Here is a 15,404-nt window from a genome sequence, read left to right on the forward strand (position 1 = left end):
AGTACTCATAGTGGCCAGTAGGGATCACAAAACCGGTCTTCCACTCATCCCCTCACGTATCAGGATGAGGTTATAAGCACTCCGGAGGTCCAGATTAGTGAAAATGGAGGCACCGGAGAAGTTGTTCCAGATCTGCTGGGACGAGGGGAAGTGGATAACAGAATTTTGCTGTGATTTTGTTAAGGACCTGATATTCGATGCAAGGCCTCAAGCCTCTGTCCTTCTTAGCCACAAAAAAAAAAGAAACTTGAGGCAGCAGGAGAAGTAGATGGTCAGATGTATCCTTGATCGAGGGCCTCCTGAATGTACTCCTCCATGGCCTTCTGTTCACTGGCTCACCCAGTATGATGTCAATGGTTCAGTCCCATGCCATGTCTATGTGGTGGTAACTGGGGTGTAACACTCAAGAATGTCTATAGACTTTTCAACCAGGCTTTCAATGGAAGTGGAATTCAAAGGAATGGACTTGACTGGTGGAGACATGTTAAGAGGTAGGTCCGGAAAGCAGGATTGACCATGGGACTGGCGACGTCCATCGGTGAAGAAGCGGAGGTGGAAGCAGCAACGTGGTGTGGGGGTACTTGGTGAGTGCTCTTCTTAGCGCATGGATGATCTCCTGAAATGGGTCTGGTTGAATGGTCATATCAAATGCATCAGTCTCTTATCTTTGCAAGTGGATTTGGAGATTGTGATGGCTGGATCCAGGATGATGGAAGTACACACACCTCAGTTGCTACTGGTAGGGGAGATCCAAGATGAGTGACTGTGAATGTTGCCCTGGGAATGTGACAATAGAGTGATGTTGGTGTAAAGGTGGGCCTGGTGAGTCTTTAAAGGTGAACTAAGTAACTTTTTTACCTTAACCGAACAGCTTCGGAGTCATTGGAATAGTTATATGTCTTTTTTCGGGTTGAATGGTGGTCGTCTCGCACCCCCCCCCCCCCCCCCAAGCGCCTGTGAGCGAGTCAGGAAGTATCGCGTGATATCAGGTCTCACGATGTAACGAATTGCTTTACGGCACTGCACATATACACAATAGGGATAGCTCACAGATGAAGTTATTACAGAGGCCAGACAGACTCACGGAGGCGATTGGCATCTCACAACTTGCACATTCCCCAATCGAACTCGTGTAACTGTCTGTCACCCGTTCTACCATCCATAGCGTTACTTGATAAACAAAAGTAGGATAAGAATAAGCATCAAACTGAAATAACCCGCATACATGGGGTGTTCGAGGCGCGCATACAATACAGACTGCCGACAGTTCAACAGGGCGCGTGCAGCTCTTAAAGGGGCCACACCTTATTTCCACTCATTACAGCTTCCATCCTACTGAACAAGGTACCGGTATAGAGGGCGGAAGGGATCAGGCCGTGAGTGCAGAGACGGCTCTGCACGAGTGGTATTTACGACAGTAACGTTAAATACAAGTACTCCACAGCGACTCTAGGGGTCGCTGTTTGACAAAAACGGAAAGCTGCATAGTGTGCCTTTAACAGGTGCAGTATAGCTACAATTGCCAACAAATATGACAAGTTCAAACTTACAAATAATCAGATTGAGTAAAGATGCGTTCTTGGCATGGTGTCCGAGGGAGGGTTCTGAGCTTGGAATTTGGCCCAAACCCAGAGTACTCCTCCCTTATACCTGGTACCAGCTGAAAGTATAGACCTCCTCAAGTGTTGACTGAGTAGATAATTTAAAAATGTTCCTCCTACACTTTGTAAATAAAACACCATTTTATGAGATTAATGCTTTAGCTCAAAATTCACTTTAAAGCACAGTGAGTGTTTGTAATAGTTAGTTTAGTTGATAAAGTTTTAAATATGGATATTTTTCTTACACGATTGCATCGCTTCACTTCAGAAGGCCTTTATTAACCCCCTGGAGCCGTTTCGAGCACTTTTATCACGGATGGACAGGATTTGATGGACTTCCAAAAAAATATACCCATTAACCATTCCATTATAAAGTTTGGAAGAGCCAGGACATTTTTTAATATAACTCTGATTGTATTCAATTGAAAGAATAATGTCATATACACCTAGGATGGCTTCAGGGTGAGTAAATCATGGGCTAATTTCCATTTTTGGGTTAACTATCGCTTTAAGGTCGACTCCAACCAAAACCAGTTGGTCAATGTGCACTTAATGATTGATGATGTTTCACCCTATAACCTCACATACCTTAAAATTTAGCAATAAGTGACAGAAATCAGTCACAATGTGTATTTTTTTATTTACCAAACTTACAAGACAGTACACAAGCCAAAAGCATGAAAAATAACAATCAGTATGAGCAGCATATTGTGCCATGTTACATAAGACAGGGCACTGAATGACAGGATGTGGTTTCTCATCACGTTAAGACTTCTGAAAAACAAATGTAATTTGTGGTGTGGTTGGATGTGCAGCAAACTGTTTTTTTCCATTTTCTTTGTTACGTTTTAAATGTGAGGTTTGTGAACATTAAATGTGAACATTAAACATTACAATTTTTTTTTTTTTGCAAGATCTGGAAAAAAAAGTGTCTTTATTTATAGCTGTTCTGATGCACCTCTGATTTCATCCTCATCCTCTACTGAAGATCGTTCAGGAGGGGGTGTTGAACGTTGACTAGGATCCACCATTTCCACTTGTTCAGCTTCAGGTTCTTCGGTTCCTGCTGGTTGGCGGCACCTCTTACATCCAAATACAAACAAAGGCAAAGAGCTCAGAGCCAGCATGACCAGTGCCACTATCTGAAGTGAAAATTTGTGTTATACCATTTGAAGCATATGACAAAATATTTGTAAAATATATACAAATAATATACAAAATTAATCTTCATCCGCATCATACAGAATTGAATCACCCAATGATTCCCTCACCTGAGAAGTATTTCGAAAGCGAAAAAATTTAATTTGCTTTTCAGTGATGTTGTCAGGTTTGATGAAAGGCTGACACCACGTTGTTGAAGCGGATATATCGGTGTGAACCGTAAGTCCTTCCCATGAGGTTTTTGCACAGGCAAAGTATTGTCCATCAAAGAACAGCAGCATGATCCAAACAGCAGCTGGAGTGATGCAGGTTCCGATAGAGAGCATAAGCTTTTTGTTGCATTGTGAGCTTTGAATATAAAACATGAGTGCGCTCGAAAACAGAGCAGGAATCACAAAATACGCAGTAGAAAACAGCAGGTTCATCTTTGGATCACAAGGACATGCAAAATCCATCTCAATGAGTTTCTCAAGTCCCACCATTAAAAAGCCAATAATTGCATTTGAATAAAAAGGACTCTTCTTCAGCTGTTCTTTCAGGGTTGCTAGCCATTGCTTGGTCATTGTCTGTGTTGTTAGTCGGGAGGTGTACAGACTAAAACTGAAATGATTGCTGGCTGCTTTTGAAATTCACACCTTTCACATCTTCATGTGTCTCGGAGTAAGACTGTGGTTGCGATTGAGAGGGTTGGACCTCTGCACTAGTCACTTTGATGGCACTTAGATAAAATATGAATATAAATAAAAGCACTTAATATAAATTAGTGCCATAATGCTATTAGTGACATGGCACATTATATGTAATATGATCTTACATATAAAAGGCCTTGTTAAAAATATAAAATAAACATAGCACAAAAATAGTTATATTGGTTACTTATTTGCACCTCTCTTTTATTATGTTTGCCTTGTATTTATACTCCCTGTTATGTTCTGTCCCTTGTCCGTTCTTGTTTATGATTTATGCGATTCTCAAATGCTGTTGAGTATTTGCATCGTTAATTAAGAGTTTTCGTGTTATCTCCTTTGTCATTGTGAGCTTTATTACTTCACGTCACATATTTAATTATTATTTAGTTATTTATTCATTAATAAACTGTAATATAGTGTTGGATGTGTTTTGCTTTAAGTTCGAGAAGTCACGTGTTCAAGAATTGCCCTAATTTTGCCCTGTCTCTCAGTTGATATAATTTAGAAACATGTTTTTTTTTTTTTTTGCCCTTTCTTTGAAACATTCTCAGACTAGAGATTGTTTCTCAGATCTAATGATTTAATATCTAAGTATGTCACCCAAAGTGAATGTAATTCAAAAACAAAGTAAACATGTCCTTGCTGTAAATGACAGGAAGTGGTTTGTTACATGGCAGCTAAAGGTGGGCTAAAAGATGCAATATGACACAGTTTCATTAGAGAAAGGCAAAATATAGTTTACGTCTTCAGAAGGGATTATTTATGTTGCAACAACACCAAATTACAGTATATATATATTTAAAAAATACAAACTTTTACAAGTTAATTGAAAAATACAAACTTTTACAAGTTTATTTATTCCAATATATTTAATGCATACCAAAAATACTATGAATTTTAAACATGAGGTTTGTGAAGAAAAAATAAAATAAAATAATAATTTCTGTCCAGAGCTGTTTATCTAAAGCTGTTAAAATTCATCTCTACTGGGATCACCAATTGTAGAGACAGTGTCAGGAGGGGGTGATGGGCTTAAATCCACCATTTCCATTTGTTCATTTTCATTTTCAAGTTCTTTGGTTCTTGTTGGTGTGTAGTACCACCTCCTAATGCCCATCCAGATCAGAGGCAGTGAAATCAGGAGCAGAATACACAGTCCCACTAGCTGAAGAAGTACATTCATGTTTAAATGAGTACATGAAAACTTTGGACCAGGTAATAATCAACTCATAGAAAAATATATAGATTAATCAAACACAACATATTTGTAACAGCATTTTGATTTCATCATCATGCTCACCTGAGAGTTATTTCGATAGTTAAAAAATGACATTTGCTTTTCTGTGGTGTTGTCTCGTTCAGTTAAAGGCTGACACCATGTTGTTGAAGCAGTTATATCCGTGTGAACCGTAAGTCCTTCCCATGAAGTCTTTGCACAGGCAAAGTATTGTCCATCAAAGAACAGAAGCATGATCCAGAGAATGGCCGGAGTAAGACAAACTAAAGCGCAGTGCAAACAGCTTGAATAATTGCTGATTTGTGAGCTTTGAATATAAAACAAAAGTGCGAAGGAGAAGAGAGCGGGAACTACAAAATACGCCATTGAGAACAGCAGATTCAGCTTTGGATTACAAGGGCATGCAAAGTCTATCTCCACAAGTTGCTCAAGTCCAACCATCACAAAGCCGATAACGAAATTTGAATATAAAGGACTCTTCTTCACCATGTTTTTCAAGCGTCCTATCCATTCCAACTTGCTCATTTTAAGCGTCGATAAGGGGAGAAATTTTTACAATTGATGTGTAAATTGATCACTGACTGATTTTTATGCTGAGGGTATGGATATGCTTTTGATATACGCCTCTTTCAAGGTGTCATATAGTGAGACAAGCCTCCATCTAAATTTTCTGTGTGACACTGACATTTATTCTGTGGTTATGTGGCACACTAGTCGCTTTAATGGCAGTTTAATGTGCAGCTCTTAAATATAAAAGTGACTCATGACTGAGTGCAACATACAGAGTGTTGGATTGTAAAAACCCAAGAATCTTTAGATAGTGGGTTTGACTCTGGCTCTAATGGAAGCATATGGACAATGTACAGACAAATCGGTCTGGGCCTTCTCCTCTAAACCTTGTCAAATCAAGGCATTTTCATCCACAGAACTGCCCGCTGAATGTTTTTGTTTTTGAACTTCTAGACACTATTGTGAAAATCTGAGTTAAGCCATTTCATGAAATACTCAGACCACACCGTCTGGCACTAGTAATCATTTGCCAGTTGTTGCTGTTCCTATGTTGCAATGTTATTCATCTAGGACACATTGGGTTGGATCAAAGCTTAAAGGGATAGTTCAACCAAAAATGAAAAATTCTGTCATCATTTACTCACCCTCAATTGGGACCCCATTGCCTTCCTTATTGTGGAAGTCAATGGGTCCATCAAATGTTTGGTTACCCATATTCTTAAAATTATCTTCTTTTGTGTTCAGCAGAAAAAAAGGAATTCATACAGGTTTGGAACAACCTGAGGGAAAGTAAATGATGAAAGAATTTTCATTTTAGGTGAACTATCCCTTTAAGACTACATGTTTCTGAAATGTCTATCGAAATGAATGGGAAATTTTCTTCTGCTAACTAGGGCACTGAATCAGATAATCAGATAATTTCCATAACTACATAATAACAAAAAATACTTTACTATAGTTTACATCTCAATTTATATCTTAATTTTGGCAGCTGTTAATAGACATGACTTTCTTTTCTAAAAGTAAATTCAATAAAACTAAAATTCAATAAAAGAAAAATGAAGATAACATGATTAAGTTGAATATCATCGTCTATAAATAAGAATTTACCCCCCCCCCCCCCCCCCCCCCAACACTGTTTTCTTGCTCTTTTTCAATTTAGTAGCTGTGTATGTTTTTTTTCTCTTCCAGTTGTGCAATTCTGGCTTTTCCCGCTTTCCATTTGCCAGAAGAACAACAAGACCTCTGGAGGGAATTCAGAACTTGAGCAGCACAGCTCTAACCAATAACCTTTCAAGCTAAAATTGTGCAATCCTGGTCTTTCCCAAATCACAAGCCATGTTTGTTCAGATGGCATCAGCAGTGAAGCAATATTTTGGTAAAGGGAGGGTCACAGGGTCAAAAAAGTATACAAATTGCTCCGGTTTTCTACCAAGCTTCAGTTTGCTGTGAACCATGATGTCCTTCAAGACTACACTGGGTCTGCTTTTCTTGGCCATGTTGGCCATGGTGGCTGAATCTTCATGGGGCAATGGTATATTTACATATTTTGTTCATTTTTACTTTGCTCAGCATTACATTCACTACACTTCACCTTCTCTATAGTTTAATTTTATTTAATTGTAATAACCAACAAGAAGGTGGACTAAGGTTTTTCTGCCTTCTACCTTACTTTTAAAGTTAACAATAGTGCCTTCATATGAATAATATATTTTCTGTCACATTGAATTTTCAGGGGGCGGAAACTCTTACAGTTACGACCTTTCCAAAATGTCTGATCTAACGAAACTATACAACTCCAAAGTTTACAAGGCAGAGAGGATGACCAGACCTTTGGAGGGGATGTCTTTCCAAGTAGGCAAACTCAGCCACTCTGGAGTCAGGTAATCAAGATACAATGAACAATTTTGTCATTTTATTTTGTATTAGCACATGCATTGTGTTGAATACATGGTGAATACATCACACTTGTATACTGAAAGGAAAGAATGTGTTGAATAGTAGGCATGTCTTCTGCTGGTTCTGCTTTTAGAGTGACTCTAGCAGACGGCACTAAATGGCTGGTCCATAAAGGAGATGGCTATGGCATCTCAACTCAGACTGTTGTTGTGGCTGCCCGTCATATGAGCAATAACTGGAAGGCAAGTCATTCTGTAACTCTGATATGCGTGCAACTTCCTTGTATATAAAATACTGTATTTTATCCTTGTATAGTCTGTATTTTTTAGAAATTAGACTTATTTAATAGCCTTTTTAACTTTAGAAGATCATTTTGGTCTGCGCTAATCTTTTGCCTTTTTTTTTTTAATGGACAGATTGTTGAGACAAAAGATTTTCGTGGGAGCAAGACAGTGTCTGCTTTTGTGAAGGCTGGAGGAACGGACTACAAACTTTTGTTTGATAACTGCCACGATGCAGCCGACCGGATGATGGATGGTTAAATTCACAACTACAATGTAAATAGATTAGAAAGAGAGCATCACTTTCATAGCCTACTTTTTATGATTCATTTGGAAAATGCATTCTTGACATTCTTGTGTTTCTGAAATAAATAAATTTTAAATGTAGTATTTTGTTTCAATGTGATTATTAGTAATATTTTGGAATGTAAACGTTTAAAGACAATATCAAAACAATTCAAATCTCAAACAGGTTGAAATCGAGGCTATAGGCTAATGCTAGACTAATCATGAATATTTCATCTGAGCTGCAGATGGCGACAGAGGTTTTTCAGTTCTTCAGCTTTTCCAGAAGTTAAAAACAGATTTCATTGGTGATGTCAATGGCTGTGCTGATTGCCTGCTTTTAGAAATGATACGATTGTGCTTGAGTTTCTGTTACATTTAGCCACACCAAATCAAAGAAATTGAACAAAGTCACACAGAGGAAAGCACCGCAAGTTGTCCATTAAAACTTAAATGTCCACACAATTTTCACCACTTTGTTTTCTGATAACTTTGATATGTTAATTAAAATATTGACACCAACATTTTAATCTATTGATTTTGATCTCTATTTTGACGAGTTTTGGTAAATCATTATGGGAGATTTGCCATAAGTTATTAAATATAGTGAAGGCTATTTAATACAAATTTCTATAGTTGTCATTTTAAACTTGGATTAATATCACATATTTCTTTAAAAATACCCCATGTGTTATGTAAAGAAATTTGTATCAGTAACTCATACTGAACAATTAGGCCTAAATGTTAGTTTTTGTTTTTTGTTTTTTTACTTTAAATGCAAATTTTATAGCACAGGTATAGAGCCACATGTGAAAAAAAAACAAATTGTCACTTGAACGACATTTCACATTATAACAGAGGTTTTGAGTTGAAGTAAAAGGGTCCTTTCCCAAACAAAACACAAAGTGGTTTATTATTAATTGCATATCAGTGTGCGGTGCACATGCAAGCACAGAAATAAGTTAATTGTTTTGAATAAAAACTATGTTTTACTCAAACTATTTACTGTGTTCTTGGTCACATGAACTTAAAATACTGTGTTTTGTTCACTTTCCCCTCTTTAGTTTAGTTCTGGCAAGCAATTTTGTCTTTTCTTATTTTCCATTTATCAGCAGAACAACACGAATGTGGAGATTCGGACATTGAGCAATAAAGTTATAAATTAATAAAATTCTCAAAACTGCCAGATAATTGAAGCTTCTTACATTATGTCTTAAGAAAATAGTTCGCCTGCATTTTTTTTGCAAGACTACACTCACTATCATTAACATGTCAAAAGGCATTGATAAATTACAATACTAATAAGATAAAGAGAAAAATATATTTTCCCTATAGTTTTAAACGGCAGAACCTTTACATTAGTTCTATTGTGTGAGTTGTTTTAATTTTTTTAATCCAACCCCTTTAAGATATTTCTATTAAACATTGTCTGATCTTGGGTAAGGCATGGCATAACAAATGAGAATAATTATTAAGCAATGGCTATTTCGTATTTCCAAATAGCCAACCTCTTTGGCAAATTTATTTGCTATTTACGCAATCATTTAATTGTGCAGTCCTGATCTCGGCCAAAAAACACTGCCTCTGCAAGTCATGTTTGTTTAGATGATTTAAACAAACTCTACAACTCCAAAGTGTATATGGCAGAACTACACCAGGCCTCTGGAGGGAATGCCTGTCCAAATAGGCATATTGAGCCCCTCAGGAGTCAGGTAAAAATAAGATAATACAGGGGTTCTCAACTCTGGCCCTCGAGATCCAATTTCCTGCAGATTTTAGCTTCTCCAACCCTAATCAAACACACCTGGACAAGCTAATAGTGATCAAGGTCTTTTGGATTACTAGAAAGTTAGGATGGTGAGTTTGATCAGAAATAAACTGTGCACTTTCTCAGAAAAAAAGGTACAAAAGCTGTCACTGGGACGGTACTCTTCAAAAAGGTTCTAATAAAGTATGTACCATTTAGGTACTAATATATGTACACCTTTGGTACCAATATGGCCTACCTCATATGCACTCTTTTGGTGCACCTTTTGAAAAGGTACCACCCCATTGACAGCTTTTATACATTTTTTCTGAGAGTGCAGGGAAGTGAGCCTCAAGGAACCCCTGATATAATCAATAGTTCTGTAATTGTATCTTTGTTATTTACATTTACATTTAGCAGACACTTTAATCCAAAGCGACTTACAAATGAGAAGAACAAAAGAAGCAATCAAACCAACAATGGTGCAACAACATGCCCCAGTCCCAGTTAGTCTAGCACAGTTCATGTAGCAAGTTTTTAAAATAAATAAATTAATAAAATATAGATAGAATAGAAAAAGAATAGAATAGTAAGTGTTGGTATTAGTGTTAACGGGTCATTCATGTCATTCCAGCAGGGAACAGTCAAGGTAAACATCAGTGAAAGTGATTTTGTGCCACTTCATGGTGCACAAAAGGCTCAATACATTACACTTGCATGTCTTCTGCTGGTTCTGCTTTTAGAGTGACTCTGGAAGACAGCACTAAAATGGCTGATCCATAAAGGAAATTACTTTGGCAAATCATCCTGTTGTTGTGGATGGCCGTCGAGCAGAATGTATTTCTGCAGTATTTCTGCAGAGCTCATTTTTGTGCAACAGATAAAGGACATTATTTTATTTATTGATGTGAATAGATTAACATCCTTTTAAGTGAACGAAAGTTTATGTTTTTGGAGATACGATAATATACCCATGACATAAATGTATTTAATATCTGATGCACTCTAATCATTTTTGTTTTTGCTTAACCTATATATTTTTTTTATTTTATTATTTTTATTACACAATTTAAAGAACAAAAAGATTTCCGTGGGAGCAAGACTGTCTGATTTCGTAAGGGGGGGGGGACAATACTATTGTCAAGTATTGTTTCCTGTAACCACTGTTGTTAGATCTGTTCATGGTCATGTCTTGAGTTTTCATGCCACGCCATGTTTGTGTTTCATGTTTGGCTTTGCTTATAATAAGCTGTACTTGGGTCCTCATTTACACTAGTCTCCGGTGGATCACCTATTACAGATCCATGATGTCCTTCAATTAGGATTGGGAAAATGAAGCGTCATGAAGCACTGAGGCTTTCCCTTGATTGTTCCGGGAAAAGATTAGAAGTATCAAGAATGTTGAAAACAGCGCCATCTTGTGGGAGGTAAAATTTAGGCTATGGCAGCCATAAACCCGAGTGCGCAGCGCCGTTGTTTTATCTTTTAATCACAAATAAAAACCTGACGATGTTAAATGTTCAGTTTGTTGAGTTGCTTGATGCAAGTAAATGGTGGTCTAATTTTATGGTTTCTATGCTGTTTAGGCTATATAGCTGAATATATGATCATGTAGCATAGGCTATAGACTTAATAAAGTGAAGAAAAAAAAAGAAGGTAAATGAAAAAAGTAAAAAAGTAAATGGACTTAAACTTCCAAAAACCTGTCGAGTAGTGGGTAGTCTGTGTTCAAACATTTCGACACGCAAAGTGAAGCATTCACATGACTGCAAAGAAAGTTAGGCTTCGTTTTTCGTTAATCACGTGTTTCTCTGAAAACAGTGCGCGCTCCGGCACGGAGCTTCATGATAAACTGCGCTGCGTACTCGATACGGGCTTTGAAACTTCAGTGTCATGTAACATCACTACCTTCAAGACTACACTGGGTCTTTTCTTGGCCATGTTGTCCATGGTGGCTGAATCCTCATGGGGCAATGGTATATTTACAAATTTTGTTCATTTTTTTTCTTTGCTCAGCATTACATTTACTAGGCTACACTTCACCTTCTCTATAATTGTAATAACCAACAAGAAGGTGGACTAAGGTTTTTCTGCCTTACTTTTAAAGTTAACAATAGTGCCTTCATATGAATAATATATTTTCTGTCACATTGAATTTTCAGGGGGCGGAAACTCTTACAGTTACGACATTTCCAAAAAGTCTGATCTAACGAAACTATACAACTCCAAAGTTTACAAGGCAGAGAGGATGACCAGACCTTTGGAGGGGATGTCTTTCCAAGTAGGCAAACTCAGCCACTCTGGAGTCAGGTAATCAAGATACAATGAACAGTTTTGTCACTTTATTTTGTATTAGCACATGCATTGTGTTGAATACATGGTGAATACATCACACTTGTATACTGAGAGGAAAGAATGTGTTGAATAGTAGGCATGTCTTTTAGAGTGACTCTAGCAGACGGCACTAAATGGCTGGTCCATAAAGGAGATGGCTATGGCATCTCAACTCAGACTGTTGTTGTGGATGCCCGTCATATGAGCAATAACTGGAAGGCAAGTCATTCTGTAACTCTGATATGCGTGCAACTTGTATATAAAAGACTGTATTTTATCCTTGTATAGTCTGTATTTTTTAGAAATTAGACTTATTTAATAGCCTTTCATTTAACTTTAGAAGATCATTTTGGTCTGCGCTAATCTTTTGCCTTTTTTTTTTAATGGACAGATTGTTGAGACAAAAGATTTTCGTGGGAGCAAGACAGTGTCTGCTTTTGTGAAGGCTGGAGGAACGGACTACAAACTTTTGTTTGATAACTGCCACGATGCAGCCGACCGGATGATGGATGGTTAAATTCACAACTACAATGTAAATAGATTAGAAAGAGAGCATCACTTTCATAGCCTACTTTTTATGATTCATTTGGAAAATGCATTCTTGTGTTTCTGAAATAAATAACTTTTAAATGTAGTATTTTGTTTCAATGTGATTATTAGTAATATTTTGGAATGTAAACGTTTAAAGACAATATCAAAACAATTCAAATCTCAAACAGGTTGAAATCGAGGCTATAGGCTAATGCTAGACTAATCATGAATATTTCATCTGAGCTGCAGATGGCAACAGAGGTTTTTCAGTTCTTCAGCTTTTCCAGAAGTTAAATACAGATTTCATTGGTGATGTCAATGGCTGTGCTGATTGCCTGCTTTTAGAAATGATACGATTGTGCTTGAGTTTGTTATATTTAGCCACACCAAATCAAAGAAATTGAACAAAGTCACACAACAGAGGAAAGCACCGCAAGTTGTCCATTAAAACTTAAATGTCCACACAATTTTCACCACTTTGTTTTCTGATAACTTTGTTAATTAAAATATTGACACCAAAATTTGAATCTATTGAGTTTGATCTCTATTTTGAAGAGTTTTGGTAAATTAGAGCATTATGGGAGATTTGCCATAAGTTATTAAATATTGTGAAGTATATAGGCTATTTAATACAAATTTCTATAGTTGTCATCTTAAACTTGGATTAATATCACATATTTCTTTAAAAATACCCCGTGTGTTCTGTAAAGAAATTTGTATCAGTAACTCGTACTGAACAATTAGGCCTAAATTTTAGTTTTAGTTTTGTTTTGTTTTTTCACTTTAAATTCAAATTTTATAGCACAGGTATAGAGCCACATGTGAAAAAAAACAAATTGTCACTTGAAGGACATTTCACATTATAAAAGAGGTTTTGAGTTGAAGTAAAAGGGTCCTTTCCCTTTACAACCAAACAAAACACACAAAGTGGTTTATTATTAATCACATATCAGTGTGCGGTGCACATGCAAGCACAGAAATAAGTTAATTGTTTTGAATAAAAACTATGTTTTACTCAAACTATTTACTGTGTTCTTGGTCACCTGAACTTAAAATACTGTGTTTTGTTCACTTTCCCCTCTTTAGTTCTGGCAAGCAATTTTGTCTTTTCTTATTTTCCATTTGTCAGCAGAACAACACGAATGTGGAGATTCGGACATTGAGCAATAAAGTTATAAATTAATAAAATTCTCAAACTGCCAGATAATTGAAGCTTCTTACATTATGTCTTAAGAAAATAGTTCACCTGCATTTTTTTTTGCAAGACTACACTCACTATCATTAACATGTCAAAAGGCATTGATAAATTACAATACTAATAAGATAAAGAGAGAAATATATTTTCCCTATAGTTTTAAACAGCAGAACCTTTACATTAGTTCTATTGTGTGAGTTGTTTTAATTTTTTTAATCCAACCCCTTTAAGATATTTCTATTAAACATTGTCTGATCTTGGGTAAGGCATGGCATAACAAATGAGAATAATTATTAAGCAATGGCTATTTTGTATTTCCAAATAGCCAACCTCTTTGGCAAATTTATTTGCTATTTACGCAATCATTTAATTGTGCAGTCATGATCTCGGCCAAAAGACACTGCCTCTGCAAGTCATGTTGGTATATATGTAGACTTTTGGTACCAATATGGCCTACCTCATTTACACTCTTTAGGTGCACCTTTTGAAAAGGTACCACCCCACTGACAGCTTTTATACATTTTTTCTGAGAGTGCAGGGAAGTGAGCCTCGAGGGACCCCTGATATAATCAATAGTTCTGTAATTGTATCTTTGTTATTTACATTTACATTTAGCAGACACTTTAATCCAAAGCGACTTACAAATGAGAAGAACAAAAGAAGCAATCAAACCAACAATGGGGCAACAACATGCCCCAGTCCCAGTTAGTCTTGCACAGTTCATGTAGCAAGTTTTTAAAATAAATAAATTAATAAAATATAGATAGAATAGAAAAAGAATAGAATAGTAAGTGTTGGTATTAGTGTTAACGGGTCATTCATGTCATTCCAGCAGGGAACAGTCAAGGTAAACATCAGTGAAAGTGATTTTGTGCCTCTTCATGGTGCACAAAAGGCTCAATACATTACACTTGCATGTCTTCTGCTGGTTCTGCTTTTAGAGTGACTCTGGAAGACAGCACTAAAATGGCTGATCCATAAAGGAAATTACTTTGGCAAATCATCCTGTTGTTGTGGATGGCCGTCGAGCAGAATGTATTTCTGCAGTATTTCTGCAGAGCTCATTTTTGTGCAACAGATAAAGGACATTATTTTATTTATTGATGTGAATAGATTAACATCCTTTTAAGTGAATGAAAGTTTATGTTTTTGGAGATACGATAATATACCCATGACATAAATGTATTTAATATCTGATGCACTCTAATCATTTTGGTTTTTGCTTAACTTATATATATATATATATTTTATTTTTATTACACAATTTAAAGAACAAAAATATTTCCATGGGAGCAAGACTGTGTGATTTCGTAAAGGCTGGAGGAGTACAAACCTTTGTTTGATAACTGCCATAATGCAACCGACCTGATGATGAAGGGTTAAATTCATTAATGTACATTCATTGCAACTACAATGTAAATGTGTTGCTTGTGCTTCATTTTATTGTTATCAATTTTTTTTTTTTGGTAAATAAAGGTGCTGAGCTGCAGATGGTGACAGATGGTCATGTGTCCCTGAATTTATCCATGAGTCGTAAATGTCTGCAAACAAAGCAAACGGCTGTGCAATGTATGTAGGCCTATTATATGATCTGGGAAGATGACCACTTATATAGATGAAAAAAAAAAAAAAAGAAAAAAATAGCATGTGCACATCATCCAATGTGTTATTAATTGGAAACATTTGTTAATTTAGTTCTCATAACACCAAAAAATTAATTATTCAAACCTGGGGCAATAAATCTAATTGCATATTTTTTATTGAATGTATGCCATAATAACAATGTAAATTCAAATTGGAATGATTTCAATTAATTAGCCTAAAGGTTTTAATAATTAGTGAAGAAATCTAAAATGTACATCTAAATCATGCAATTACTGAATAATAACCCCATGAATTACATAATATTAGTTATATAAGTTAATACAGTAAAA

General features: G+C 36.2%; 2 protein-coding genes and 1 long non-coding RNA gene across 3 annotated transcripts; 2 read left to right on the forward strand and 1 right to left on the reverse strand.

The window, feature by feature from the left end:
- Positions 1-2,224: 2,224 nt before the first annotated feature.
- LOC311067521 lies at positions 2,225-3,424 on the reverse strand. The gene is made up of 2 exons (XR_014603230.1): positions 2,873-3,424; positions 2,225-2,743 (listed from the first exon to the last, which is right to left on the reverse strand). It is a non-coding gene; the product is annotated as an uncharacterized lncRNA (long non-coding RNA).
- Positions 3,425-6,564: 3,140 nt separating this feature from the next.
- LOC311067015 (uncharacterized protein) lies at positions 6,565-7,765 on the forward strand. The gene is made up of 4 exons (XM_084088530.1): positions 6,565-6,732; positions 6,934-7,081; positions 7,231-7,339; positions 7,514-7,765. Exons 1-4 carry the CDS (start codon positions 6,654-6,656, stop codon positions 7,637-7,639), a joined length of 462 nt encoding a protein of 153 aa, XP_083944656.1. The 5' UTR covers positions 6,565-6,653; the 3' UTR covers positions 7,640-7,765.
- Positions 7,766-10,727: 2,962 nt separating this feature from the next.
- LOC311067909 (uncharacterized protein) lies at positions 10,728-12,378 on the forward strand. The gene is made up of 4 exons (XM_084090053.1): positions 10,728-10,837; positions 11,232-11,386; positions 11,573-11,720; positions 11,855-12,378. The coding sequence occupies exons 1-4, from the start codon at positions 10,743-10,745 to the stop codon at positions 12,030-12,032; spliced, it is 576 nt and encodes a 191-aa protein (XP_083946179.1). The 5' UTR covers positions 10,728-10,742; the 3' UTR covers positions 12,033-12,378.
- The last annotated feature ends 3,026 nt before the right edge of the window (positions 12,379-15,404 follow it).

The sequence above is a fragment of the Abramis brama genome, assembly GCF_963993115.1.
Source record: "Abramis brama genome assembly, chromosome: 17".
Taxonomy (NCBI): Eukaryota; Metazoa; Chordata; class Actinopteri; order Cypriniformes; family Leuciscidae; genus Abramis; species Abramis brama.